General features: G+C 48.6%; 1 protein-coding gene across 4 annotated transcripts in view; it reads left to right on the plus strand.

Annotated features, from left to right (window-relative positions):
- The first annotated feature begins 10,616 nt into the window (after window positions 1-10,616).
- ENTREP2 (endosomal transmembrane epsin interactor 2) overlaps window positions 10,617-25,658 on the plus strand; it is a 187,124-nt gene continuing 172,082 nt past the window's right edge. For all 4 annotated transcript variants that reach the window (XR_008390399.1, XM_037145898.2, XM_053658904.1 and 1 more), the window contains exon 1: window positions 10,617-10,835. Coding sequence is in view for 3 of the 4 variants with exons in the window: in XM_037145898.2 (XP_037001793.2) it covers window positions 10,617-10,835 (219 nt within the window). In the remaining variant the exon portion in view is untranslated. The remainder of the gene's footprint in view (window positions 10,836-25,658) is intronic.

Here is a 25,658-nt window from a genome sequence, read left to right on the forward strand (position 1 = left end):
TGCAAGAGAAACATCAATTAGCTGCCTCCCACACGCCCCCAGTGAAGGGCCTGGCCCCCAACCCAGGCATGTGCTCTGACTGGGCATCGAACCCACAACCTTTAGCTTTGTGGGGTGATGCCCAGTCCACTGAGCCTTCCTGGGCCAGGTTGCCCACCCCCACCCCCTGCTGTTAACGCCTGTCTCAGGCAAGGCCAGCTGGATTAAACCGCAGGGAAGGCGTCTGAATTTGACAGCAAGTTTCTTCTTCCCAAAGGATATCATTCTCTGTGCTGTTTTGAATGGACTTTTAATTTTCTCCCTCAATTAACACCTAAGAACATTTCTGGCCTTGATTGCTAATTTCGTTAAACAAAGAATTTTTTACAAATCAGCAAAAAAAAAATGCTGCAATCACAACCACACTCTTAATTATTTACATATTAATGCTTTAGAATAATTATAATCATTAGATTCTTATGGCAAAGGATAGAAATAAGGTACTTTAAAAACCATTTACCCACAGGACTGTTAACACTATTTGTCAATAAGGAATCCAAAGAAACAGTGATAGAAGTTGTTCATAACAGGCGTGCCTCATTTATTATTTTGTTATTGCTCTGACCCTTACCCTTTGACCCTAACCTTTACCCTTTGACACTGAGGCTTGTGATGACTTCAAGTTCCACCACGTGGGCTGCCCCAGCTTTGGGTGGAAGTTTATTTCTGCCCTTACACAGTTTTATGTAGTCACTGCATAACCTCAGTGGTATTGACCTTGCTCGTTTAAAAAGCACATTTGTGCCCTGGCCGGGTGGCTCAGTTGGTTGGAGCATTGTCTCCTAACCAAAAGATTGTGGGTTCGATCCCGGGTCAGGGCATCTATGGAAGGGATCTGATTGATGTTTCTCTCTCACATCAATGTTTCTTCCTCTCGCCTCGCAAATCAACAAACATACCCTCAAGCGAGGGTTAAAAAAAAAAGAACTACATGAGTGAGAAGAATTTAGGTGCCACTGTTAGTGGAAGGTGGAGAGGGCCACACAGGAAGGGGTGTGGTGGCCCCTGGCCAAGAACCAGAAAAGAACCTGGAACGTCAGTCTGACGCGTGGAACTGAATTCTGGCAGCTTCCTGTGTGAGCTCGGAAAATAGACTCTTACTTCCTGCCTTCAGATGAACACCCAGCCCAGCCGGCACTCTGGCTCCAGCCGTGTGGCCCTGAGCAGGGTCCCAGTGGGGCTTCTGACCTACATACTGTGAGGTAATAAGTGAGCGTTGTATGGATGGATGGATGGATGGATGGATGGATGGATGGATGGATGGATTTTAGAGAGAGGAAGAGAAGACAAACATGGATTTGTTGTTCCACTTATGGATGCATTCATTGGTGGATTCTTTTTTTATTTTACTGCATTTTTTTCATCACCATGTATCCCCCCATCTTTTTTTCCACCTCCACTCACCCCGCTACCTTCAAAGGAAGATTAAAAAACTAGTTAGACACTGATTTCAAGAAAATAAAGTCTTTTAGAAGGAATTGATTTGCTACAGTGTCTCTCAGCAAAGACAGATTTTTCTCCAATCTTTTGGTAGATTACGACATTTGTAAAAGATTTTTTTCAAAGAGTGTTTTTAGGAAGAAAAACGGCATTTTGTTTAATAGTGACTAAGGGAGATTGCCAAGAGAACAAAAAGTACTGTCTGAAGGTTTAATTAATGTATAAGATTAATGTAGAAAGTATTAAAGCTAATAATTTATACAGCAGTTTGTTAAACTTCTGAGGAGAATTACATTATAGGTCCCCTAGGGCGCACTTTGCATATTAACAAGAATTTATGTTGGAACATTTATAAAGTCAGTCTTCTTATCTGCGTGTTTATGAATATTTGGATCCCTTAAAAAACGTTTGTGTTGTGTCTTTGAATGTCCCAGAGTAGCAACACGCAAAAATGTCCTTCTTCCTCTCCTCCAAGTTGATCTTTCCTGAAAGTTGGGAGGCTGTGGAATGTTCTGGATTCTGTATGCAATTCCAGAGATATTTACATGTGCAGCTGCAAGAATACAGGTAGGGCAGTGTGACCTCCTGAAAATCCTTGGTCTCCTGTCTCCAAAAATTATAATTCAACTGAGTTTTGTTTTGTTGTTTTTGTTTTACATGCAAGCTTTGCGCTTTTCACAGCCCTGTGTATTTATAGAAGGGGCATTAGGATTCTGGGTCACTAGGATATCACTCAGTAAATTCTGCTCGTCAAAGGATGCTATTGCCCCAAAACACCCATTTGCCGAAGAGTAGCCTACTTTTACTAAATTACGGCAGTAATTTACTCCATGTTGCTGAGGAAGTCATTTCCTAAGTGGTACCCTAGTGGCCTGGATGAGCTACTACAGTTTCCAGTCCTACCTACAAGTCTGTGGGTGTTGAAACTCACTGACTGCCGTCTCCCCGCAGAGCTGAGATGTGGCTGAAGGGTGGGAGCAGGGCTTTACAAGGGGTCAGAGAACAAAAAACAATGAGACTTGGGGTGCGGAGTTGGTTCTGCTTGGGGCAAGGGCTGAGGTCAGCTCACACTGCACTGTTGTGCTGAGTAGAAGATGGAAAACGTGCAGACCCACCCCATTCACTGTGCCGCCTTGAAGGGCATCCTTGCACAGATGACAAGCATACCTGGTCGCCCAGCTTCTGGTTCCATTTTTTACCCAGAAGACACCCCAGAGAGACTTGGAGAGGGCAGAGGTGGGGAACCTGCCTGTCTCTAGTTGAAAGGCATCAGACAGGTCTCTTACGTTTCCTGGGACTTTATTCCCACCCGCAACACGAGAATTAGAACAGGTTTGTTTCTGTTGTTGTCAGTTTGCTGTTTTTTCAGAACCTGCAAAATAAACATTCACAGCACCAAGCAGTAGACTGGAAAACGCAGACTGCTCTGGAGGGGGCGGGGAAGTGGGCGGAGTCTCGTTGGCTACACCTCCCCCCACCCCCGCCCCCCGCCAGTCCTCAGGCTGTGAAGTCCCTTCAGAAAGGCCACAGCACGACACACTGGGTACTGATGGCTCTGACCCTCCCTGAGACCCTCAAGTTTCCAGACTCGACCTCTCCGATCCTCCACTTCCTGGTGGCCCAGCTACAGGGCCATTGAGGTCTTTGGGTCATTTTTGTGTTTGATAGTGCCGAGTTGTCATGCCACCCATTATGAAGTCATAGGTGATGACACAGAAAGAAATGTGTGGAGTGTGAGCTGTGTCGCTTGCTCTTTCATCATTTGCCTCGGCAAAGCCTCGCAGCCGCCCCGTGGATCACACTGCTTCCCACTGGAGTTGCCGGATGCAGGAACATGAGCAAGCCTGACCCCTGACCCCTGCCCTCGCCCCTGCCCCCGTAGCTGGGAAGCCTTGCTGGTTGAGACAGGTGGTTAGAATCCCAGCCTGCTGTCTTTCCAACCATTCCCCACATCGCAGCTGCCTGTTTTGACTAACCTGTAGATTAAGTCCTCGAGAGTTGGCATCCAAATCGTGGTAAGTCCACAGCGGGCAGGCAGTATACGTTAGCATCCGAGAGGCTGCGAAGGTTGTGGAGGGCAGCTGAATGAGGTGCTCTAGCCTTGGTTTCTTCTCGTCGTACAAAGGGTTGGCTTGTCAAAAGCAGCCGCTTGTCCAAGATGGATGAAGTCGTACATAGGCGCAGTCCAGAACAGCACATACGTCTTTGTTCTGCGATGTCAGATGCAGTACTGAAAACTTGCTCCCAAATGCAGGCCCCAGAGCCCTGGCCCGGGACTGTCATGGTGAACTTGAACAAGCCACGAATGTGAGGCCTTTCATTGGAAATTGTAAATAATCGTGCTTTTGGGGGAGAGATTACCTCAAAACCTTAAGGTAAGGTGAAACATACACAAATCCATACAAATCAAGTGGACAGCTAGACAAATCATTGCAAAGTAGGTAGCCTTGGAATTACTCCCCAAGGTCAAGAAGTTGAACTTGGCCAACTACCCCAGGATCCCTTGTCTGTGCCTGCCGCAGTAGCAGCTGCTTCTGCAAGTCACCACTGTCTGACTTTCAGTAATTGCTTTTCAGTTCTTTATAGTTTTATTGCCCTGGTGTTTATCCCTTGATACTAGTTCATTATTGCCCATTTTAAAAAGTGGGTCTCTCAAATCTAGCTTTAAAAAAATGTATTGCTTTTAGGGGAGTGGGGAGAGAGTGAAACATCCATTTGTTGTTCCACTTATTGATGTATTCATTGGTTGATTCACGTATGTGCCCTGATTGGGGATTGAACCCATAATCCTGGTGTAACAGACCAATGCTCCAGCCAACTGAGCTACCGAGCCAGGCTCTCTAATCTCTTTTTAATCTGTAGGTTTGTCCTCCATCCCTTTCTTTTCTCTCCAGTCATCTGTTGAAGAACCCAGGCTGTCTGGCAGTCTCGGTTTTGCTAAGTCCCTTGGTGCAGTTCAACATGGTGATTCTGTCTTCAGAGTTTTCTGCAAATTGACAGCTGGGCCCAGAGATTGGATGGGAGTCAGGCTGAGTCCCCTTCACGGGATGTGAGCGACGTGTTCATCAGGAGGCCCACCAGGTCCTGTTCTTTCTTTTTCTTTTCAAACCTCATCAGAGGATATGCTTTTTGATTTTAGAGAGAGAGAAAGGGGGGGGAGAGAGAGAGACAGACAGACACATTGATCAGTTGCCTCCCATACATGCTGTGGCCAGGAATCAAATCCACAACCTTTTGGTGTACGGGATGATGCTTCAGCTGACTGAGCCACCTGGACAAGCCTCCCTCTTTTTTTGTTGTTAGCAGCTGTCAGTCCTTCTATTAATTCCTTGTGAGTTGTAAAATGGTGATACTTTAATTCAGTATTTCTTGTTCAACTATTGGTAGGGATATTTATTATTATACAGCGATGCTTCCCCCATCCACTGTCTGGTGACCCAGTGGTACACACTCCCTATAGTAAAGGCAAGATAAATGCCTAATTATGTTCTTGCCATTTGCCAGTGTTCAGGATGATGAATTGTTTTCCTCTCATCTTCTGAGGGCAATCAATGAGCTTTTTTTTTTTTTTTTTTAAGAAAAATTCTATGTATTTAGAGAGAAGGGAGGGAGATAAAGAGGGAGAGAGAAACATCAATGTGTGGTTGTCTTTTGCACGCCCCAGGGGACCTGGCCCACAACCCAGGCCTGTGCCCCAACTGGAAATCGAACTAGCGCCCCTTTGGTTCACCGGCTGGCACTCTGCCCACTGAGCCACACCAGCCATGAGCTTTATTTTTTTAAGTGCCCTTAGGAACGTACGGATTTAAACACAGGTGCTAGGTCTGATGCATTGTAGGGAGTAGCAGGAAGGAGCACCTAGAACTGGCTCCCGGACCTGCTGGCGCTGCTCCAGGGGCCTCCCACAGCCATCTTCTGTCCGACACGATCCAGCTCGGAAACGGCCATTCCTTATTCTGAGACACGGTATCTCAAGGCCATTAATTGGGGCCCTAGGGATGTTCCTTGCTACTTGGTTGGGGTTTTTTTTTAAGTCTTTTTTCAGTGCACAGAGGGAAGAAACACACACATAGCTACCTACACAGGTAGAGAAACCATCCCATGAGTTCACACTGCTATGTCCAGTTCAAAGCCAGGACTGTGGGGTTTTCCTGTAGCCTGGCCTGTATTAATCTCCAGCGCCTTTCTTCTATTATACTGAGACTCTTGATTCTCCAGGACAGGGGGGATGACAGATTTAGAATATCCCATCATTCCTTATTTGCTTACTCTGCTATTATGCATCCAAGAGGCTCGTGATAATAACATGAATTATCAGAACATGAATACTGCTACTACGGCCAATTAATCACTGAAAGCAGCATTCAGCCTCTGATTTGAAAAATAGTCGTGTTATATACACATGGTGAGGCAAGGCCTTAGTCCATTCTGGCTGCTAGCGTACAACGCGGCAGACTGGGCGGCTTATGAACGACAGACATTTATATAATTCTGACGGTTCTGGGGGCTGGAAGTCCGAGAGGAAGGTGCTGGCAGATTCTGTATCTGGTGAGGGCGGCTACCCGGTTCGTAAATGGCCCTCTTCTCTCTGTGTCCTGACCTGGCGGAAGGGCTGAGCTCTGGGTCCCCTTTAGAAGGGCACTCATCCCGTTCACGAGGGGAGGGGCCTCCCAAAGGCCCCACCTCCAAATATCATCACACTGGGGATGAGGTTTCCACAGAAGAATTTTGAAGGAACACAACTATTAACTCTATAGCACAGTATATAACCAGGATACACTACAGCCTTTCTAATACTCACTTGGTCTTTTTAAATGTCACAGCTTTATTGACATAACATACCCCACAATTCACCCTTTGGAAGGGCGCCATTCAGTAGTTCCCAGTGTGTTGCCGTAGCTCTACGACCACCACCACTAATTTCAGTGCGTTTGTGTAAAGTTCACATAGGGGTTGAAGTAGGTCGCGCTCAGCGGGAGTGACCCAGTAATGGGCAGAAGCTCAGAAAGCAAGCGCCTGTGTTTGGCTGGCGCGGGAGCCTGGGGAAAATGCTGGCGGGCTCAGGGAGGGAAGGTGGGTTGGCTGCGTGGTCCAGGCCCCTCTCTTACTTGCATACCGCCCGCAACTCACCTGTAGGAGAGAGGCCAGCCGAGCCCCTAAGAATTACGTCTCAGCAGCGCGCCGTGGCTGGGAAGAGTGAGGACTGGCATGTCATTGACTCTAATGCTTATTTTCCCAGAGACGTCCCATTTATCTGAGAGCAAAGTGTTTTCCTTTCATTTCTTACTAAAAAAAAAAAAAATGTAGCTATCAAGGACTTCCGGTTGAAGGTGAGTCTCATCCTTCCAAACCGAAGGATAAATTCTGCTCCGTTATTTTCTGTGCAGTTGATGGATGAGAATGATCAGCTCTCACGAGGATTGACTCAGAATCTTCCTACATTTTCCCGTAGGGCCAAACATTTTTTTTTTTTCAGGTAAAATTACATTTGCATCAGTGTGTGTGAATGTGAATAACTGCTTCGTCTAATGAAATTATTACATACTTGTTTCCAGGAGCTTGATGTAATAGTGCTGCTAGTTGAGTGGATTTAAGTGGAACTTGCTTCTTAGCTGCATTGCCTCCCCTGAGCAATTATTATTTCTCAGGGGCCTCTCTTAAAATTCTCACCAGTAGCTCAGAAGTATTGAAAACTTCAATTCTAACAGAGAGTGTAAGGTAGAGAATTCAACTGATGAGATAGTAATTGGAAACCACATTCTGCTAAGAACTCCATCAGGGGCATCATGGGATTGGGGGCACGGATGAAACTTTCTGTTAGGAACTTGTTAACAGAATAAGGTCACCCAGCACTCACAAAGTGCTGTCATAGTTTCAAAATTCTTCTATATAATCACAGTCTTATTGAAATATCATCACAGAACCTAGGAAGTATCATGGGAAGTATGAAAGCCTGTCAAAATGAGGTCTCTTCCACCTTGGTCAGGTGGCTCTGTTAGTTGGCGCGTCCTCCTGTGCACCGAACGTTTGTGGGTTCGATCCCTGGTCAGGGAACATATGGGAGGCAACCGATTGCTGTCTCTCTCACATCAGTGTTTCCTTCTTCTAAAAATCAATGAAATATATCCTAGGGTGATGATTTTTTAAAATTAGATTTCTTACCTTTCTGCACTGAATTGGCCTCTAAGTGTAGACCATCTTGCCTACTGACATCTTAATATTAAGTCTTCCTCCATGAACGTGGTGTCTCTGCATTTATTTAGGTTTTCTCTAATTTCATTCAATGATGTTTTACGATTTCTAATGCACAGTTTTCACCTCCTCAGTTAAATTGATTCCCAGGTGGCAATGAGATTACCCAAGGGACAAAGACGAGTCCAAGTTTTTTTTTGTTTTGTTTTTTTTAAGATTTTTTTCTTTTTTTTTTTAGAGAGGGGAAGGGAAGGACACAGAGCTGGAGAGAAACATTCACACGAGAGAGCAACCCCGGTTTGGGGTCGCCTATTGCACACCCCTAACCGGACACCTGGCCTGCAGCCCAGCCACGTGCCCTGACCCGGAATCGAACCAGCGACCCTTTGGTTTGTGGAATGATGCCCAACCTACTGAGCTACACCAGTCAGGGCAAGTCCAAATTTTCAGACATGTATATTCTCTATCAAAGTCCGGAGATACCTGCGCTGCTTCCAGACATCCCTGTACAGTTGTGTGAGGAAACGCATCTCAAAGCTGGTGGAGGTGACCAGAGGACACCAGCGCCAGTTCGAGCCACTGATGTTCCGTTTCACACCCAGAAGTGACATGGCTGGGTCATGGGAGATAATTCTGTACTTAGTTTTGAGGAACAGCTGGACTGTTTTCTCTCTGCACCATTTGCACTCACTCCCACTCCCACTGAACAGGAGTCCGGTTTACCCACATCCTTGCCGTCAGTTGGCATTCGCAGGCTCTTAAAAATAATTCATTACCGTCATCCTAGTGGATGGGAAGTGGTGTTTCATTGTGTATGTTTCTTACTGCAGTAAAATAGAAGATAAAAATTTCCACCGGAATCATTGTTCCAGTGTTTCGTAATCGTGTGGTGCGGCATTCAGGACAGTTACGCTGTGTGACCATCATCGTCGTTGTCATCCACCCCCAGAACCCTCCCATCATCCGCCTCCAACACAAACTCCCCACCCCGCTTCCTCCAGCCCCTGGCAACTGGCAGGGGACTTCTTGTGTCTGTGAAAGTGACTTTCCAATACCTCCTGTCCTTTTGTGACTGGTTTCTCTCCGCATACTGTGTCCGAATTTCCCACCTTTTTACAACACCATATCTCGTTTATCCACTCATCCACTGATGGACACCTGGGCCATTTCCACCTTTTGGCTCTTGTAAATAATGCCCTATGTCCATGGGAATGCAGGGATCTCCTTGAGTCCCTATACCTTTTGGGCACAAGCTTGGAAGTGCCATTGCTGGATCACAAAGGTCATATGACAGTTCTCCGTGTAATTTTTGGAGTCACCTTCCTGTTTTTCCTAACAGCTGAAAGAGTACCCCGTGCTCAGAGAGCCCTTTCTGATCTTTTGTTGGGGGGTGTGAATGAATGAATGAATGAATGAATGAACGAACGAACCAAGGAAGTAACTACAAGGAGGAGAGATCTTCCTGGCAGGGTGGTCCTCCCAGCTGCCCCGCGGATTTCTAGACAGAAAGTGCCTCCAGGAAACCTGTGCTCTAAGCGGGTCCAGGAGGGGCTCAGCCATGTTGTAGGTGAAGACCGGAGGAGAAAGCGGCGCTGGCCTCCGGCCAGCCTTTTGAGGTCAGCCACTTTATCTGCGGAATTCCCCACCCCCGTGCCTCCCTCGGCCATCCCATTAAATTGGAAAATAAATCCCATCCCGGCCCAGGTGTTGGCTGATAAAGGCTGGAGCTATCGCCCCTTCCAGAGGAATTTGCATTTTAATAGAGGCTCTCGGAGCCCCAGAGGAATCCGTATCTCCAACCGGGAAATTTCAAGCCCCGGGGAGGCTGCGGAGTTTCTTACCCCGGGCACCGTCAGAGATCTGCCACAGGCTGCGGAGGGAGAGCCGGCCATTTCCCCACAACAACGCCACGAACTTTGTCACGCCGTGTCCCATCCCTCCGACTTCCTAACACTCCTGGGTCTCCCCCTGGGTCCACACAGCCTTTCCCGCGCCGGCCGTCTCACAGACGTCTCACCCACCGCGCCCCAAGGCGGCCTATGGCCACCAGAGCTTGCAAGCTCTCCTGGTATTCCAAGGAAGGCGATAATCAGGTATTTAAAGCCTTGACCTGGCCACTTGTCTTAGGCCCAAACTTTTTGCGTGGATCCAGAGCCCTGCCCGTGACAGGTGGGTGAGAGACGTCGTGCACTCGGGGAGGCTGCAGAGCAGCGTCCTTCAGGGCCCCGCGCTCAGGACCCGGCCAGGACGCCGGGGAACTGCGGCATCGCAGCAGCGCCGATCTGGGGGCTGCGCGTCCGAGAGGGTGCGCCGCTACACCTGGGGCGGAGCGCTGGGAATGGCCCTCACCTGCGCTGCCCGCCGGGCCCCGCGGTCTCCCCGGGCCCCCGCCCCAAACGCGCGCGCCCCTCCTGGGCCGGCCTGCGGCTGGGCCCGCGGGCCGGCTCCCAGGCTCCTCCAGCGCCCCCATCCGGTGAGGCTGCCTCGCTCTCGCCCTTGACCCGCCTGCGGCGCCCACTCGGAGCCTCGGACTGGCCTCCGCCGCGGTGGCCGCACCTGCGCGCATCCGCTCCCCGCCCGCACCGGGCCGGCGCAGCGCGCGGCAGCGGCGGCAGGGCTCGCGCACGGGGACGGAGGGGCTCGCGCCCGCGCTCGGGCCGGGGAGCGCGCGGGGCGGGCGGGAGAGGGCGCAGCGCAGCGCCGCGCGGCGGGCGGCCCTGCGGAGCGGCGGCGGCATGGACACGGGCAGCGGCAGGAGCTGCGGGCGCGCGGCTCCCCGCCCGGCCCGGCCGGCTCCCAGTGAGCGGCCGCCGCAGCCCCCGGGGCCCGCAGGGAGACCATCCCCGCGCCCGCGCCCGCGCCCGGCGCAAGTTGCCTCAGACCCTCGGTGAGGAGAGGCGGCGCCGGCCGGCGGGAGCGGGGCTAGGCGGGCGGGCGCGGGCGCGATGCCTCCGGCCGGGGGTCCCCGAGCGCCGCGCCCCGCCGCGCTGCCCCGCAGCCTGTCCCGCCTGCGCCAGTGCCCGGGCCGCTCCCGCATAGTGTTGGCGCTCGGGGCCACGCAGATGGCGCTCGGCTGCCTCATCGTGGCCGTCAGCTTCGCCGCGCTGGCGCTCACCACCTCGGCCCGCGTCCGCCACTCCTGCCCCTTCTGGGCCGGCTTCTCGGTGAGTGTCGCGACCCCGCGGGTGACTTCACAACTCCGGGCGCAGCAACTCCGGGGACCCCCGTCGCGTCTGTCGCGGCGCCCTTTCCCGTCCCTGCCGCTGATCCCGCAGTTACTTTTCTTAGAGGAACAAGCCGGGCGCCCGCCCTCCGCCGGGAGACGATGGGCACGGACGCGCGTGGGTCGGCGGCTGGGGACCCGGGACCCGCCGCGCCAGCCGAGACCGGGGCGGGGCGGAGGCTGTGGCCCTGCGTGCGCTTCGCCCGGGGGTGGGAGGGCTGAGGACGCGGGGACCCGCCGCCGTCGCTCCCCCACCCCGGGCGCCGCTCACGGACTGGGCGGCGTGGACCTCGCGTTTCCCGCGTCCGGCGGGACTGCGGGCTGGACGGAAGGCGGGACCGGGCAGGCGACCCGCAGCGGCGGCGGAGGCGTATTCGCGGAGACCACCAGGGTGGCCGGTTTTCAGGCTGCGGACCCCACATCGGAGACGCTTGCGCCTAACGAACGTCGGCAGGAGAAACCCACCAGAAATCTCCATCAAGTGATGGCCCCCACCAGTGAAGTGTTTTGCTATTTAGAGCCTTTTGGTGAAAGTTGCTCGGACCAGTGGAAACGGGACAGAGAGACGCAGCGCGGTTATTTACAGAGGGGCGCGCCCGCGAACTCTCGCCGTCTGTCCCCAGGTTTGGGGTCCGTCCGTCCTCGCAGGCTTCGTGGCGCACTCAGTCTGTGCCGCCTGAGCGCCTCGGGAAGCCCGGACCCGGCCTCGGCGCCGAGCGTTTGCTGTTGGTTCTTGAGTTTTGCGTTTTAAACACCCTGCCCCAGCCTTGCTGCTGGGTACTGTTTGTCTTTGGCGCCGCCGGCCTTTGTTCTCCGAGTCCATTGCGTGGCTTTTAAAACGAGATCGGAGCCCCGAGGACCCTCGGGCGCGCAGATCCAGGCAGGTGTGGCGGGTCGTCCTGACGGGGGCGTTGGTTTTCCGAGCTGGGTTCAGACCCGGGCGCAGAGGCTCGCACGGCCGAGGGGGCGACGCGCAGGGAGCGAGAGCGCCCCCGGCTGTGCGCGGTAGGATCGGGGAGAGGAGGCTGGAGGCAGGGGTTCGGACCCGCCACTGTCTGGAGTCTTCACACATCTGTTGCTCGGTTTTTCGCATGATTCGCTATGTCTTGTTTTCGTGTGGTCTGTCCCGTGGACGCCGAGGTTTGTGTCTGCCGGAACCAGCCTCCAGGGGGCAGGCTGGCTGGTGTCCCTTCCCGTCTGCTCTTTCACTACTGACCCTCCGCCCTGGGGTCCGGGCTCCCGCAGGGCTGACCCAAAGAGCCGCCTTTTGATAATAAACCTAAAAGGGAAAACGTGCGTTGGACACCGTAGGAAAGCTGTTCCTGTGGGAGAATGTACATTCACTCCATTTCATTCTAAACAGTTAAAAGAAATACGTGAAACGAGAATTCAACGGACATTTCCAATGTTAGCACTCTCGACAGCTGTTCGTTGAAATCAGTTCTGACTTCCCTTGATTGAGAGTAATTCCACAAATGTGTGCTCTTTGCCGACATTCCTCTGGGCTTTGGAGAACAGCAATGAACACAGAATACTCTGCTTACCTTTAAAAAAAAAACCACACAACTTTTAAAAAGTCCTCACTTGAGCATATGTTGATTGAGTTTTAGAGAGAGAGGAAGGGAGAAACATCAATTTGAGAAATATTGTTCTGTTGGCCCCCCCCCCCCATTTGTTCCGGTCTGGGGATCGAACCCACAACCTTTCAGTGCAAGGGACAAAGCCACAACCAAATGAACCACCCAGCCAGGGCTCTGCTGACCTGTTAGAGATTTTAGGTCACTTCTGCCCTCAGGCCACCTCCCAGGCCTCTGCCTTTCCATTCACTTTCTCCTGGGCTTATTTTCTTTCTTTTTAAAAAATATTTTATTTATTTTTAGAGAAAGGGGAAGGGAAGGAGAAAGAGAGGGAGAGAAGCATCAATGTGTGGTTGCCTCTCACACGCCCCCTACTGGGGACCTGGCCCACAACCCAGGCATGCGCCCTGACTGGGAATTGAACCGGTGACCCTTTGCTTCACAGGCCTGTACTCAATCCACTGAGCTACACTAGCCAGGGCTTATTTTCATTTTTCAAACTTGATTTGCCACAGGCACCTTTAAAATCCTTCCATAACAGCAAACACCATTCCCCCCTGTGTATTATATCTGCCCTTCGCAGAGATAGGGGTTGGTTCCAGGGCAGCTGGGACAAGTTTTCTTGTCAGCCCGTGGCTGTGAGTGGTAACTGCGCCCGGTGCCTGAGCCCGGACACCGGGACACCACCTGGCAAGGACATTTTTTGTGTAAGGATGGTGGCCAGGGCGGCCGGCTTCACAACCAGCCCTGCTCGGTGTGGCTCTGGGCCGTTGAGGGGGTAGCTGCCCATTTCCTCTGCGGTTCCTGGTGCTTGCGCTCCTGGGGACGTTCCACCGCTGGAGTTCTGACCCCGGGCCAAGGAGCTGCCTTGGCTGGTGGAACGGAGGGCACTCGCGCCGGTGTCAGCGCTGGGCCTAGGCCCTGAGAAGTCCCGGCAGCTTCCTCGGAGTGTGCTGTGCTGCCGAGGGTTTAAGTAGCTCCTGTAAGTTGGGGTTCTCCACAGAAACGACCTGTGGAATGCATACACCTGTGCGCATGTCCCAGGAGAGGGAGGAGAGGCCTGGGGCTGCAGGGCGGCGGGAAGTCCCGCCATCGGCCGTCTGTAGACTGGCAACCGGCAGCCCTGGTGTCCCAAGGCAGAAGAAGGCGGGTGTTTCCGCTCCATCAGAGAGGGAATTTGCCCTTCTGTGCTTACTTCTAGTCACACCCTCAAAGGATTGGGTGGTGCCAGGCTGCGCTGCTGAGGAGGACTTTCTTCTTTTCAAGAATTTATTTATTTATTTTTAGAGAGGGGAAGGAAGAGAAACATCAGTGTGTGGTTGCCTCTCATGCACCCCCTACTGGGAACCTGGCCTGCAACACAGTCATGTGCCCTGACTAGGAATTGAACTGGCGACCCTTTGGTTTGCAGGCCACTGAGCCACACCAGTCAGGGCTAGGGCGACCTTTTTGACACAGTCAACTGATGCAGGTTCTAATGGCTTCCCGGGATACCCTCCCACACACACTCAAAATAATGTCTTCATCATCTACCCAGGCAGCCCAGTGAAAAGGACACATAAAATTGACCTCATACTTGCCACAGGTCCCTCAGCTCCCAAGTGGCTAGTGTCAGGTTTGAACTCAGTTGCTCTGATTTGACAGGCTGTGCTCCTAACCACTGAGCTTCACTGACCCCGCCCCCCAAGCAGGCAGAAGGGGATTGGATAAGACCTGGTGGGAGGGGGTCCAAGGTAAAGCCTCTACAAGGAGGTCACACCCCATTTCTTAGGGAAAGTGCAAAATGCATGTGGAAAGGTGAAGAGTCGGAGAGAAACTTGGGGAGGTATCACCTCAGGGAAGTTGAGGACTGAGGAAGGGGCGGGGGAACCTTGGCAAAGTTGGGGACAGCTTCTGTTTCAGTCACTGGAAGTGCCTTCCGAAGGGGTCTCTGTTCTGAGCTGCCATCCAGCTAGAACTCAGGCCAGGGACCGCGGGGCTGAAAGCCTGACCTCTTTGGAGAGGCGATGGTTCTGCTGGGTGGATGACAGTCTTGAATGGTTATCCATCCTTTAAAGGGGCAGCTTCATTATTTTCCCTTGACAATGTCTCTAATGCCCAGGACATCAGAGACCAGCACACTGGCGGGTTTTCACATTGCCAGGTATACCTGCTGATAAATACACTGGCATTAGGAGTCTGTGTGCCTGTGTGAGTGTGTGTAAGTATATCTTTTTCCTTTAAAAGCAAAGCCAGTGGCTGGCTTCATAGTCCAAAAGCAATATGTGCTTGTTGCAATAACGAAAATCAAAAGACGTGTACACGCAAACTCACATAGACAAGTGCCTTCCATCCCAATTCTGTACCCAGAGGTCACCTGTATTACTAGAGTGTTGGATGTGCTCCACACTTCCCTTTACAATAAAAAAATATTAGAATTTATGTATACGTGGAATATGTTTCTTTTAAAACAGTTTGGAAGATGATACCTTACTCATACACCTTACTCGACAACTTCTGTTTTATTTAGAATAGAAGAAATATTCCCCATGGTAGCCCACTATTATTATTATTCCCATTATTTTTAATAACTGTGTAAGAGTCCATAGTATGAGTTATTATAATATATTCATTTATTCTCCTCCTGGGAATATTCCGATTGTATCAGTTCTGTGTTTCTACAAACAATGCCGCTTCTCTAGCTTCACATGCTGGTGCTTGCTTTCTGGGCATAAAATTCCCGAGTGGAATTGCTAGTCAAAGCGCGTTCAAATTTGGGATGTCCTCAGGTTTTGATTTACTAATTCCACCTGACGTTGCGGCCACCCCTACATGCTACAACAGTGCCCTTCTGCACCGCCACCCAGCCAAGGATGTTAGCTGTCTTTAACATTTTCATGTTTCTGATGGAAGACAATTGTTTTCGTTGGATCTGAATTTTCATGGCTACTTCTGTGTTGCAGATATTTTCTCGCAGGTTTTCACTTCTAAATTGGCTTGCTTTTTGCTGTCTTGTGCCACACAGAAAATCTTAGAACTTTTTCTGTACCCTTTTGCAGTTTAGTTAAGAGGGTTGTTCCTATAGAGGTCACATAAAGGTTCTTTTAGATCTACTTCCAATGTTTTCCCTGCGCTTTTTAATACTCAAATTTTAATTCATTCAGAATTTATTTTGCACATGGGATAAAAAAAACACCCTACGTTTATTTGCCTTCAGACAAATCTATGTGTGGTTCTGCTTTTGGACGCTGTCCCGTTTTGCTCTTTTTTGTTAATGGAGCTGTAATTGACACATACAACACTATGTCAGTTTCAGGTGTACAGCAGTGATTCTGTGTTTGTGTGCATTGTGGAAGGGTGAGCATAGTGTGTCTGGTTGGCATCGATCACTGTACATAGTCATATATACTTTATAGAGTGAATGGGCATATTCAGTATTACATCATGTCTCTTTTTACCCCCGATCACTTTTCTCTTTTCCTCTGAAGTGTAATTAGTCTGATATTAACAGAGCCATTCTGGCTTTGCTTTGGTTATTGTTTCATGGTGTATCTTCTTCATATTTAAAGTACTTCCTGTGCTTTTAACTCACTTTAATCACTGTGATAAGTTCCTTGTAGATAGTATATAGTATGTAGTTTGGTTTTTTTTTTTTGTAAAAAGACCCACTCTGCCAGTCTCTGTTGTTACACTGAATGTAATTATCGATATATTTTTAAGTTAAATCTACCTTTTTTCCTTTTCGTTCCCTCCTCATTTTGTTCTTGTTTCCCCTTCTTGGCTTTCTTTCGGTTTATTTGGAATCTTATGTAACCACTGCCTTTTAATTCATGTCCTGTGTTTTTAACTATATTTCTTGGTGCAGTATTTTCAGTAGTTGCTCCTCAGATTACAATGCATATCCTCACCTTCTCACTGTCTACGCGGAATCGTTGTTTTACCACTTCTGCTGGGAGTGGTAAAGGCTCATCGCCAGTTGTGTCCCTTACTTATGTTATAGTCGTTTTATATGTTATATCTCACCTAATTTATTTCATAGATCACGTCTACCTGTATCGAACACGCAGATGGCATTGCACTTTTGCTTTAAAGAATGCAGTTGTGGAAGAAAAGCCCAAATTGTATTTACCGTTTCTTTTTTCTTTTTAAAAATATTTTATTTTTAGAGAGGGGAAGGGAGGGAGAATGAGAGGGAGAGAAACATCAATGTGTGGTTGCCTCTCATGCGCCCCCTACTGGGGACCTGGCCCCCAACCAGGCATGTGCCCTGACTGGGAATCGGACCGGTGACCCTTTGGTTTTCAGGTCTGCGCTCAGTCCACAGAGCTGCACCAGCCAGCTGTGGAGCTTCACTGTTTTTAACATGGTTACTAAGTGAGTAAGTGTCCTACGTCCAGATCATCATCCTTTTCATGTAAAGGACACTGATTTTGAGTTTGCAAGAACTCGAGGGTTATTGCCCTCAGGAGCCCTTTCTTAGGAGTTTACCGGACAGTGAACTTCGAAGAACTAGAAAATCAGTGGTGAAGTTTTTCCTAAGTTCTGGGGCTGCACCATCACTACATTGAGCTCCAAACTGTAGCGATAAGGTTGGCAGGGGAGGGCAAATGAACACATAAGTGTTACATGTTCTGGTTACGTAGAACTGCGCAGCTAAAAAGAATCGGGAGGAGACGAGGGCAGAGTCCAGCACGCTCTGCTCTGTGGTTGCCCCGTGGGTGCTGGGCGGCAATGACAGGATGTTCTGACCCTGACCCAGGCAGCAGAGGAGGGGCAGGTTCCTCTGAGGCTGTGGGCATGGACCCCAGGATAATACCGATGACTTGGGGAGCCAGGGAGGGAGGGAGAAGCAGTTACCAGGTGATTGCGCTATCGCTCATAGTAACAAGGGAATCATGTCTGAAAGAAGAGGTTGCTGAGGCGGTTATATAAGGTAATAATGTAAAAGTAGTAACTAGCACCAGAACCCTTCCTACGTACCTAGAGAGAGGGGGAGAGCGGAGGGGAGAGAGCAAGAACACATTAGCCTGCATTCTAAAGGGCTTTGTGGGGGGAAGGAGGGAGGAAGGAGAGAAACATCGATGTGTACGACAAACACCGATTGGTTGCCTCCTGCACGCACCTGGCCTGGGACCCACAACCCAGGCACCTGCCCTGACTGGGAATTGAACCCGCGACCTTTCCATTTGAGGAACGATGCCCAACTCACTGAGCCACACCAGTCAGGGCTGTGCATCAGTGTTTTTTAATTCTTTATTCTTTTTCTTTTGTGCATCAGTATTTTATATATACAGTTAAAACACTTTCAAAGCTCATGCCAAATGTATACACAGTATTAATATGGAAATGGGCCGAGTCAACCTAGTTTTTAAAAAAAGCATTTCAGGTTGACTAACCAGGCAAGATCCAGAGATAGGCCTAAAATGAAGAGATTTACAAAGGCTGAAAATAGAAGGACTGAAAACCCCAGACTGGGCAAATTTGAATAAAAAGAACACAGGGCTTCCTCTTTTCCTCATTGTGGACTTTGTATAATTCTGCTTATTCACAATATAAGAGAATTCTCTGTGTTCACATTTTTAACATCCTGATGAATGTTTTTAGCCTGAATATAACTATTTGAATAGATAAAGTGTTCTCAGGTTTCGTCATAAAACTCTTGTCTGTACTTTAATTTTTGTTAACTTCACACCCGATGATGTATTCATTGATTTGAGAGAGAGAGGAAGTTGGGGGGGAGAGAAACACCAATTGCCTCCCGTATGTGCCCTGACCAGGAATCGAACCCCAAACCACTTGCTATACTGGATGATGCTCCAACCAACTGAGCTGCCTGGCCAAGGCCTGGGCCGTACCTTTCTGGTTAAAGACACTCCTGGTTGCATTGTGGAGCTCCATACCCTCTTCTTCAGGAATTTTCCCCTTCAGGACTTGCTGCGTCTGTGCAGAGAAACTGCCGACTTCTGCTTCTCTCTCCCTTATTTAGAAATTGTCTCATTTACTCTATTTTTATTTTTTAATAGATTTTATTTATTTATTTTTAGAGAGAGTGGAGGGGAGGGGAGGGAGAAAGAGAGGGAGAGAAGCATCCATGTGTGGTTGCCTCTCGTGCGCCCCCTTCTGGGGACCTGGCCCCCAACCCAGGCATGTTCCCCGACTGGGAATCAAACCCGAAACCCTTTGGTTCATAGGCTGGTGGTCAATTCCCTGAGCCACAGCAGGCAGGACAACATTTCCTCCATTTTTAAGTAAACGTATCTGCTTTCCATAGCTATATTCCCATTGTCAACAAATAGCTTTGTTTCTTTAGAGTCAATATTCTTCACATCTCAGTATTTGTTTCATATTCTTATTCCTTTTCCTTATTTGAAATCTTAGTTTTGAAAGACAGTGTGAAAGGAGACAGTGCTCTCTAGCTCTTGATTTTAGTGGGAATAGCTTTAATTTCATTGCTTTCATCTGCTGTTTGCTTTTATTTCTTAATAGATCATTTTGATGACTTCGACTTTGCTGTCATGTCCAACTTGCAGAAGAGTCGCAAGACAAGTACAAAGAATCTCATTTCTCCTTAAACCAAGTTCACCAACTATTAGCATTTTGCCCCGTTCACTTCGTCATTTCCAGATTCCTAAACTGATCAGTTGGCTGACCGATGGATGCGTTCATCTACGTAATTTTTCTGAATCACTGTCGGGTACAGTGCAGACTTCTTGCCCCTTTGCCTCTCCTACTGAAGTATTTCCTAAGTCCAGGTCATGACACAAACACGGAGCAATAATAAAAGTCAGACACGAAGACGGACTCAACCTTATCCACAGTCCATATTCAAATGCTGTGAATTGTCCCCAAAACGTTCTCCATGACCATTTCCCCACCTGCTTTCCAGGCCCGTCTCCAAATTTGGGACAATTCAGTGTCCTTGAATCAGGCAGTTTCCTTCCATTTAGAATCCTTGCAAGACCGGACTGCTGAAGTTTTCAGATGTTTGCAGTCATTCATTTATAGGATCTCTTACTTATTCCGTTTTAGTAACGGATGTGCTGAAATAGATTGATAGGTTTCCTAATGTTGAATTTTCCTTGGATTTTTGGAAACATGCTTATCCCGTTCTTTGAACATGCTGCTGGAACCACGTGCTAGGGAATGAAGATTTTTGCTTCCACAGCCACAGAAAAGTTGGTCTGGAGTTTGTGTTCATGTGTGCACATAAGCACACATTATCTTTATGAAGACGTGGGTGGTGCTGGCTTTGCAAGATAATTTGGTGAGCTTTCCTGTCCTGGCTGGGTGGCTCAGTTGGTAGGAGCACTGTCCAGTGCACCAAAAGGATGTGGGTTCGATCCCTGGTCAGGGCACATACCTGGGTTTCAGGTTCCATCCCCTGTAAGGGCGAGCACAGGAGGTGATCAATCAGTGTTTCTCTCTTTCTCTCCCCTCCCTCCCTCCCTCCGTCCCTCTCTCTCTCTCTCTCTCAAATCAAGAAGCATGTCCTCAGGTGAGGATTAAAAAAGAAATTGGTGAGCTTCCCATATTTTTTCTGTGGACTAGCATAGGAAAGGTGTGTTCTCTGGAAGGCAGAAAGCTCATCTGTAAACCTAGAGTCATTCTAAATGCTAGGTCCTCAGGAACCATTCATGGTCTTGCGTGTTATTCATTTATTTATTTTCCCCTTTTTAAAAAAAGTTTAATTGTTCACATCTTACATGTTATTTAACTTGTCTTCTTCAGCAAGCTTAGATTCTCTGCTTTATGTTTTTTTTCTCCTTAAAAATTGTCCCTTGCTTCCTATTATAACAATTTCTACTTATTTAGTTTTCACTTTTGATTCCTGCTATATCCCTGCTTTCTTTCGTTTTATTTTCTTTGGTTTCATAGATTTTTTCAGTTGCATATTTAATATATAGGCATCCTTTTTAAATCATAAAAGCAAGCATATAGTTAAAGTTTTATGCTGAGTGTAGGTATATTTGTAGCACATATATTTCTGTATGGAGTCTCCCACTTTCATTAATTATTAGATGTTTATAGGTTTTTTTTTTTTTAGGATTTTATTTTTAGAGAGAGGGGAAGGAAGGGAGAAAGAGAGGGAGAGAAACATCGATGGGTTGCCTCCCACACGCTCCCTGACTGGGGACCAAACCACAACCCAGGCACATGCTCTGACTGGGAATTGAACCTTTTGCTTTGTGGGAGGACGCCCAACCCACTGAGCCACACTGTTCAGGGCTATAATTTTAGTTTTATTTTTTTCTTTGATCCTGGGGTTCCGTAGGGGAATGTTTCTTAATTGGTCTGTAGCCCTTTCTGAGAGGTGGAGGTTGCGAGGAATTGTTGTGCTGACTTCTCATTTTACTTGGTTGTGGTCGGTGAATGTGGCCGTAAAATTTCTGCTCTTCATAATTTAATGGTTTTTTGAAGACATCAGTACATGGTTTACTTTTTCAGTTTTGAATCTTTTACTCTTTTATTTATTGTTTTGTCTGGGTAGTATGTTACAGGTTTGGCAGGTATGTTAAAATCATCCCTCTGTTTTATTTCCTTGAATTCTCATATTTCTCTGACCTTGTTTTATGTATTTTACCTTCGTGTTGTTTGCGGTGTAAATGCTTATGAATGTATCTTATTCTCTGATAAAACCTGTGGTCCTGGGCCTCGGTTTCACACCCTGACCCCTGTCACCGCCCCCCACACAGTGACTCTACCCCCTGCCCCCCCCAACGGATCATCCATCCCCCCCCCCAACCTCGACCCCCAGGAAGACACCCCTCAGGACCTTTCTGTCTCTGGTTCATTTCGAAAGACTTGTTCAAAAGCAAACGGACCTCGAACATCAGTAGTTTACTTAAGTTGAGCATGTGAAAGATAGATTTCTTTTTTGCTTCATACTTCAGACTTTTGTCGGGAAATTTTGAGGTTGAATTACGCAAAGGCCAAGAAGTCCCTGGATCCTATGGTTTTATTAGAGTAAAGACCATGTCACAAAGCCCGTGACGGCGACTTAAGACTCCTACATATTGTTTTCATGTCATCGGTGTGTTCAAACCACGTGGGTGGCCCTTGGTGCTGGCCGAGCAGGGGTCCAGGGTGGCCCTCGTGGCAAAGGCTAGGACAGGCCTTCTTCCCAGCCCGCAGGCCACCCTGTCCTTGTGCCCCCGGGCACCCCGCTGAGGACCTTGCCCGGGGAAGGAACGACTCTCCCTCCTTGGGAAGCCCTGCTGTCTCACGGGGCAGCGGGTATAGTGGCCCCTATTAGCTTTTGGCGGAGCTCCGGACAGGCGCCTGTCTGCGCGCTGGCCAGCGGCACCCTGGTCCCTCCTTTGCGGAGACTGGGGTGAATCCTAGTTCCGTGCGTGGTTCCGGGCCCACTGTCCCCGGCATGAGTGGCAGCCTCGTCTCTGTGTCCGACGGCCTGGGATGGAGGAGGTGGGAGCGGAAACCCTCCTCTTCCTCAGGAGGCAGCTGCTGGCCAGGCCCCTCTCTAAGTTGGAATCTTGAGTGAGATTTTATTTTCTTCCCCGCAGCTTCCTGCTCCCCACAAGAGGGTAGAGCTGGCGCGTGTGCGACCCTGCTGCGCAGCTTTACTCTGTCAGGTTTTGGGGAAATGATATTTCAGTGTTGGTTCTTACTGTGCCACCTTCTTAATATTTATTTTCTTCAAAGTGAGGAGGCATTTGACGATTCACCACATGTTGGTAAATACGCAGCGGGCCCAGCATTGTCTCACTCATAAAAAAGGACCGGTCTCTGTTTACTCGGAATACAGCTCCCAGGCATCGCGGTGCAGCGTATGAGGGTATTAAAGTGCAGAGGCGGGTACCAGTCGGGGGCTTAGTCGCAGAAAACAGTCCGGTTTAGCCGATGTTACAGAACCCCAGGTGGCCGGGCAGTGGCGGAGCCCCTGGCAGCTCTGGGCCGTGACAAACGGAGGCGGCTCTTCGGCCACCAGCGCAGCACGACCACCTCAGCTTCCTGGGGACTGGATGCTGTGGACTCTGCTGCCCCCCCTCCTTGCCCAGGGTGTCACACGGCTCCCTGGTTGGCACTGATGTCACCAGCCTGAGCCCTAGCTGCAGGGAAGGCTAGAGGGGGACATTCCCCAGAGGTGGAGGGGATGTTTGAACGATGCTGGGTAGCCACCTGTGCGAGGAAAATACCTGCTGCAGTAGCATCTGTACTGAGGGGAGGGCGGAGGCGGAGGCGGAGGCAAGCCGGGTGGAGAAGGCATCGCTGGAGCTGGATTTCTCCTTGTTACTCCTGCGACTGGGGCTGGTCACTTACTCTCTTTGATCTCAATTTCCTCGGTTGTAAAAAAGGGCCCTGGAAACGTGGTGTTTCAGATCCCTTCCGGCGGCCTGTGTGAGACACTGAGGAGACATTTGCTGCCTGAACGAATGAATGAACCTGCTCCTGGTTGGGCCTCGGAGAAAGATGGATGCACCAGAGAGACAAAGTTTTGAATCTTGTTTGAAATTGCAGTGTGCTTATAGTCTTGTGGTTTTAAAGTCCTGGAAAGTCTTCAAATGTTAGCTTTTTAAGGGAAGTTCATCTATGGCAAGAACAAGGAAGCAGCAATCTACCGTCCTTTTTTTTTTTTAAAAAATTTTATTTCTTTTTAGAGAAACCAGAACAGAGACAGAAAGAGAGGGAGAGATACACGTGCAAGAGATACATGGATTGGTTGCCTTTCAAAAGCCTCCAACTGGGGAGCTGGGCCACAACCCAACTCAGGCATGTGCCCTGCCTGAGAATCCAACCGGCGACCTTTCAGTTCACAGGCTGACGCTCAATCCACTGAGCAACACCAGCCAGGGCGGAGGCAACAATCTTGAACATGTTAAACAATCTTTAGGGTCTATTGAGCATGTACATTGCAAACTGTTTTCAGTTGTTTATTAGCAGTATTCGATTGAATTTACAGTGCCCATATTTGACTAATTAAAAAAAACCTGCCTTTTACCTTTATGAGAAGAGTTAACATAATAAGAATTCAGAGAGCCGGTGGCCTTTACAATTCATTGTGCCGTAAATGGGTTGGCCCAGCACACAATAAATTACTTGAGAATAAAAACCTCTGTTATGAAGACCTCCTTCTAATAAGCATCATCTTTCAGAGGGAGAAAGAGATACTATAATAAATGTACCTTCCATGAGATGTCTAATGAGGGGTAGTTACATTGATCCCCACACAGTTTTCTTCTTTGGCCTCTCAGTTTGAGTCTTAGACTCTCTGCTCGCTCACAGTGTAATTTTTTCTCTTTTCTCGCCTGGCCGTTGAGTATTGGTCAGCAGCCTTTTTCAGAAGACTTGTCGTATCTGTGCTCATGGTCTTGACCTTTTATGCCCTTTTAGGACGGACAGCGTGATGTCAGGGCGTATTGAAACTTACCGGCTGCCTGCGTATTGAACATTTCTGTGTGGTTTGTCTCCGAATTTGACTTTTTCCACCTTCCATTATGTATCCATGGAGATTGAACAGCTGTTCTGGACAGTCAGCTGGAATGATGGACGGAAAACTGCTACAGGCCATCGGTCAGTCTCACGGACCCATCCTGACCTTGATTATAGTCTGATCTGTCCAGAAGATTTGGCACTTTAAAAAAAATTTTTATTTATTTATCTTTAGAGGGGAAGGGAAGGAGACAGGGAGAGAAATATCAATGTATGGTTGCCTCTTGTGCGTCCCCCGCTGGGAAGTGGCCTGCAACCCAGGCATGTGCTCTGACTGGGAATCGAACCTCAGTCCTCTGGTTCACAGGCCCGCGCTCAACCCACTGAGCTACACCAGCCAGGTTGTAGCTTATTTTTCATCGTGCAACTTAGGCATGTGCAGGGCAGCCTTCTGTCTACACAATAGTGGTTAGTTTTTGGTACATTATCATAGTGTAGAGGTTCTGAAGACATTTGATGGGACATCAAAAAAAGGAGAAAAATTGAGACTATTTTGGTAGTAGAATCAAGCCAACCTTCTTGGTCACCTTCATTACAAAATTTAAAAGACAGATTACAGATTCGAAAAAAGCAAATGTTTTTCTTTTCTAAGGTTGAGATGTATAATTGGCTTATGAAGCTTTATTTAAAACTCTTCCTCCAAAAGTCATACATGGTATTCTTTTTCCCTACTAGGTAACTTTCAAGGGAAAATGGAAGCTATATTCTCCTCAAGTTCCTAAGACCAAATCATGTATATTTATGATACAAGAAAATGTAGACAGGTTGGTTAAACATTTTCTGGAGAGTTGCAGTTTGGTACGCTGTGGATTTGGAAACATTAGCAAGAATGGAGGCCTCTTTATTATTATTATTTTTAATCTTTGCCTGAAGACACTTTTTCATTGCCTTTAGAGAGAGAGAGGAAGGGAGAGAAACATTGATGTGATTGAAAAACATTGATTGGTTGCCTCCTGCACGTGCCCCAGCTGGGAATCGAACCCACAACCTGGGTACGTGCCCCGCCTGGGATCCGAACCCATGGCCTTTCAGTCTATGGGATGACACTCCAACCATCTGAGCCACCTGGCTGGGTTTTCCTTCCCTGGGCAGCCTTGGGTAAATCACCTAGCCTCATTTTCTGCGACCGAGAGGTGATAAGGCGCCGGTCCTGTGGGAAGTCCAAAGTCAAAAAGAATTCACTGACATGGTTTGTCCACAGCACCCCAAACACACACTCAGCATGTGCAAAGCCCTCTTATCCGCAAGGACCAGGGCAGCACGGAGGGCTCCACTGTCCCAGCCAGTAACCGTGTAACTGAGTTTCAGTGGAAGAGCTGAGGATCTTGGTTCTAATCTTGGCCCTTCTATTTAATGCCTTGTATTTATTTTCTGTGACATGCCAGTGAGATTTATATTTAATAGGTAGTATTTCAGTGTGGAAATTGCTTTTAATTCTTGGGGAGATCTTGGGCTTTGTAGGCTTTAAAATCTAGTAGGAATTAATTCTATGGGTCCTGTCTCCTTTTTCCTTTTTCTTTTCTCCCCAAGTTTGTAAGATTTTTTTCTTTTAAAGAAGATTTTATTTATTTATTTTTAGAGAATGGATAGGAGGGAAAAAGAGAGGAAGAGAAACATCCATGTGTGGTTGCCTCTCACACGCCCCCTACTGGGGACCTGGCCCACAACCCAGGCATGTGTCCTGATTGGAAATAGAACAGGCGAAGCTCCTTTCTTGTTGAAATAATCAAAATCTGTTTTTGGCTAGTATAGTACAAACA

Source organism: Artibeus jamaicensis, unplaced genomic scaffold (assembly GCF_021234435.1).
Source record: "Artibeus jamaicensis isolate MK-2021 breed Jamaican fruit bat unplaced genomic scaffold, CSHL_Jam_final scaffold_612, whole genome shotgun sequence".
Classification (NCBI taxonomy): domain Eukaryota; kingdom Metazoa; phylum Chordata; class Mammalia; order Chiroptera; family Phyllostomidae; genus Artibeus; species Artibeus jamaicensis.